The sequence below is a fragment of the Fukomys damarensis genome, unplaced genomic scaffold, assembly GCF_012274545.1.
Source record: "Fukomys damarensis isolate Sample0158 unplaced genomic scaffold, DMR_v1.0_HiC HiC_scaffold_38, whole genome shotgun sequence".
Lineage (NCBI taxonomy): Eukaryota > Metazoa > Chordata > Mammalia > Rodentia > Bathyergidae > Fukomys > Fukomys damarensis.
The window spans coordinates 23,826,669-23,831,353 of record NW_022900950.1 but is presented as its reverse complement, the minus strand read 5'-3'; the positions used below and the strand labels follow the sequence as shown (position 1 = coordinate 23,831,353).

At 37.6% G+C, this 4,685-nt stretch overlaps 1 protein-coding gene across 1 annotated transcript; it reads right to left on the bottom strand.

Annotated features, from left to right (window-relative positions):
- Positions 1 to 562: 562 nt before the first annotated feature.
- Positions 563 to 2,087, bottom strand: LOC104868848 (autophagy protein 5-like). The gene has a single exon (XM_033760018.1). It carries the CDS (start codon positions 1,926 to 1,928, stop codon positions 1,347 to 1,349), a length of 582 nt encoding a protein of 193 aa, XP_033615909.1. The 5' UTR covers positions 1,929 to 2,087; the 3' UTR covers positions 563 to 1,346.
- Positions 2,088 to 4,685: the final 2,598 nt, after the last annotated feature.

Sequence of the window (4,685 nt, the reverse complement as noted above, 5' to 3'; positions counted from 1 at the left end):
AAAATGAGAGACTGTCCACAGTTCAATTTTTTTTTTTCCTTTTCTTCAAGCCCTTTTGGCCATCTGTATCTTTAGGAGTGAAAGAAAAGGACATTTTTCAAACAAAACTTTCCTGAAGCCACAAACAGCCACGGTATTTAAAGGAACAGGAGCTGAAAGACTTTAGGCTTCTAGCGGCCATATTGCAACATACAGGGCCTGTGGGTGGCCATGTTGCTTATGATGGTGATTAGTGAGCTAGTCATACTGGGGATACTTGCACCGTGCCTGCACGAAGCATCCCCAGGTTACTTCGGTGATATCCTTCTCACCGACCCCTGCCATGCCTATCGCTATCTGATTCTGCTACTTGCAACTGATGATGGCCGAACTGCCAATATTTCTTCTGCATCAACATCCTCTTTGAATCAATCTTTCACCACCTGAATTGTTCCACTTTGCTTCCTGTTGGTGGCACTAAGCACTTCACAGAGACAACCACCACTAAAAAGGCATTCTGGAGCAATCACTTGGTTCTGTGCACACATTTTAATTTCATGCACTCCAGGGGGGAATCCCAATCGTCCTTAAACAAAAATCAAGCCTTTCAGCCTTTACTGTTTTACATGATTTATCATTTACATAACCTATTAGCTCCTTTTTAAATTAAGAAAAAGATATGTTCATTTCACACAGGGTATTATTCAAGGAGCATTTAACCTCCGAATCAGAATCCTACCAATAGTTTACCAACTGTATTTTTGTGAAAACAAACTGAATTAGTAAAATAAGGAAAAAAAAATAAAATGAGAGATTGTGGAGAATTTAAGGTTCAGATTTCCCTTTTGCCTTTTAACCTCTTTTCTTACAAGTTCAGCCTGAAGTCTAAGCAACATGCTGTGTGTACATACGTGCACCCATGTGTTTTCCCATGGACATCCTGAACAGAAGCTCTGTTTGTAGTTGGATTGAAAACCTCGTGTTGTGGTGGTGGCTGTTGTTTCAACATTTCTCCATCTCCCATCTCCAGTTTGTTTCACTTTGTCCATGTTAACTTTTGATCTCTTTTGAGCATGTAAGAATGAGGTCCTGAACCAGGCGTATTACATGCCACCTCACTTTAAAACCTGGTGGCTTATGTGAGGGAGTCAAGAGGGAGGAAGGCTATTGTACAGGATACTTGCACTGTCACTAAAAGAATCACTGCTGTCTATTGGCTCCATGGAATCGTTTTCTTTTCGTGCCACTTTACCAAAGAATCTGTCCAGTCACACTTGCTTTTGCCTCCTTTTGAGGCTTTTGCAGAAATGAGACACCGCACTGTCATTAAACAGATTCATGGCTCACGTCAGTGGCATAGCTGAATTTTACAAGTCACTCTCGCAGCCAAGTGCCCCAGCTGTGAGGCACTGCTGAGCTTTACAGCCAGTGTGGCAGCTCTGGAACACAGCTCTCCTCATGTGAAGATTCTTGTACTTGGAGATGAGACCACCGGGGCTCTGTTTTTGTGCAAGTAACTGTTCAGCTGTCCTCATGCACAACTCAAGTTCCTTCTGGGACTCCTCCACCTTCCGCCTGCTGTCTGACTCTGGTGACACAACGGACTTCAATGCTGCAGCAAGTTTTACCATGGTGATCTTAAAATGTACTATGATGTTCCAAGGAAGAGCTGAACTTGATGCAAGAAGATCAAATAGCAAACCAATTGGATAATGCCATTTCAGTGGTGTGCCTTCATATTCAAACCATATCTCACTATTGTCTTGTCTCATAACCTTCTGAAAGTGCTTTTTCACTTTGTCAGTTACCAACGTCAAATAACTTACTCTTGGCAAAAGCAAATAGTATGGTTCTGCTTCCCTTTCAGTTATCTCATCTTGATACAGAGTGAAGCAAGTTGGAATTCGTCCAAACCACACATCTCGAAGCACATCTTTGTCATCTGTCATTCTTCAAGTGGTTAAAGCAGTACATACAGGCTAATTTTTTTCTTCAACCAAGGTCAAACGTGCCCAAAGCGCCGGCTCGTCCCCCGGCTTCCTGCACAGGTGAAGACGCCGGGGTCGGGGCTGTGCCGCCCGACACCGTCCTGCAGAGGCGCGGGAGCAGGAGTCATTTCTTTCCTTTTTTTGATAAGGTTAGCTAAGGGTTTATTGATTTTATGTATTCTTTCAAAAAACCAACTCTTTGATTCTTTTATTAATAATTTTTTTCTATGATATGGGTTTTCTGTTCATTCTGTTGGTGGTTTCTCTTGCTGTGCAAATGCTTTTTAACAAGATACAGTTCTAATTGTTGATTCTTTGTAGTTTTTACCTTGTGGATTTTATTCATGAATTTTTTGTGTACTCCTGTGTTGTCAGGCATTCCAATTATTCTCTCTTCCAGCAGATTTAGTGTTTCTGTTTTAATATTTATATCTTTGATGCATTTTGATTTTAGGTTAGTTCTTTGTGATAGACATGGGTCTAGTTTCAATCTTTGACATGTGGAAAGCCTTTAGTAATCACCATTTATTAAAGAGGCTTTGTTTTCCCAGTGAAGGTGTTTGGCTCCTTTGCTAATGATTAGGGAGCTGAGTATATCTGGGGTTGTTTCTGCATCTTCTAGTCTGTTCCCTTGAACCTCAGGTCTGTTCTTTTGCCAGTAACATGCTATTTTTATCACAGTAGGTTTGTAGTATAAAGTCAGGTATTGTGATACACTGCCTTTCATTTATTGCCCAGAATTGCCTTCTAGGTCTCTTCTGGTTTTAAATTATTTTAAAGATTTTTTTCCCCTAATTGTTTGAAATATGTAATTAGAATTTTTATTGGGATCACATTAAATCTGTATAACAATTTTGGGAGTATAGCCATTTTCACTATATTGGTTCTTCCTATCCCAAAACAAGGGACGTCTTTCCACTTTCTGATATCCTTTTGGATCTCCTTTTTCAGAATATTGTAGTTTTCAATGTAGATATCTTTTACTCCTTTGTTAGATTGATTCCTAGGCCTTTCATTTTTTGGATGGTATTGTGAAAGGGATTGTTTCTCAAATTTCTCTTTCTGTGAGTTTGTTATTTGTGTAAAGGAAGGGTATTAATTTTTTTTCTCATTGAGTTTATTGGTACTTTTTAGGTATACAGTACGATTACACTCATCATTGGGATCTTGTACCTTTGCATGGCAGGTCTTGGTTCTCATTTTTTCCCCATACTGCTGCCCTCCTTTTATCCCTTCCTCCCTTCCTGGAAGGCTATTGATTTTTGAGTGTTAACTTTGTATTGAATTTGGTGATCAGATCTAGAAGTATTTTGATGGAGTTTTGGAGGAGTCTTTTATGTAGCTCATCATGTCATCCAGAAATAATAATAATTTAACTTCTTCCTTTCCTGTCTTTATTCCTTTTATTTCTTTCTCTGGTCTAATTACTCTGGCTAGTGTTTCCAAAACTGTATTGAATAAAAGTGGCGACAGTGGAATCCTTGTCTTGTTGCTGATATTTAAGTGAAAAATTTCCATTTTTGTCCATTTAGTATGATTTTGGCTATTGGTTTGCCATAGATGACTTTTATCCGATTGAGATAAAGACTATACTAATTTTCTGTACAGTTTTTCTTTCTCATTGAGTTTATTGGTTCTTTTTAGGTATACAGTACAGTTACATTCATTTTTGAGATCTTGTACCTTTACATGACAGGTCTTGGTTCTCAGTTTTTCCTCTTAGCCCTGCCCTCCTTTTACATGCTCTTCCTGTCCCTATTTACAAAAACTTTATTTCCATTTTTTTGTTTTCTCATTTTTTTTCTTTTCCATTATTACATTTCCCCTACCCTTCCCACTTCCCCTACACCTTTAGCCCATTTCTTCCTATTTCACATTGTCAATTATTCCATTTCTACATTATTTACACTTTTAGTTTTTCACACTAGAGAAACTATTCAGTATTTACGCATGTGTGATTTATTTATTTCACTTAAGTGTATGACATCAATTTGCATCAATTTTCCAATGAATGACTGTATTTTCTGTACAGCTTTTATTATGAGTGGGTGTTGGACCTTTTAAAATTCTTTTTTTACATCTATTTAGAGGATTGTAGTTTTTATTCTTGGCTCTGTTAATATAGTATATTACATTTATTGATTTACATATGTTGAACCATCTGTGCATCTCTGGGATGAATCCAACTTGAACATGGTGTATAAACTTCATGATGATTTTCTGTGTTCTGTTGGTCAATATCTTTTTAAAAATTTTGATATACTATTTATTAAATTATTAATATGGACAGTCTGTAAAGCAACATTACAGATGTCTTTCAAAACCTAACAAAAATATAGTCCAGTATCATGCCCAGGAGAGAGACAATAAACCAAAAAACTCTCACAGTAAATGTAGCATAAGCACTCACAGTAGTCCCTTATTCAAACGTCAAAGTTGCCAGTATCTTTTTAATGATTTTTGCATCTCTATTCATTAGTCAGATTGACTTGTTAGCTCAATATTATGTTCATTAGGGAGAGTCTCCTTTTTGCTTGGATCTTTCTCTGATTTTGGAAATCATGGTAATGCTTGCTACCAGGAATGAATTTGGTAATATTGCTTTCCTTTCAATTTCATTAAAGAGTTTGAGAAGCAGCAGCACTAGGTCTTCTCTAAATTTCTTGTAGGATTCAACAGTGAATCCATTAGGGCCAGGGCATTTCTTTGTTGGTAGTT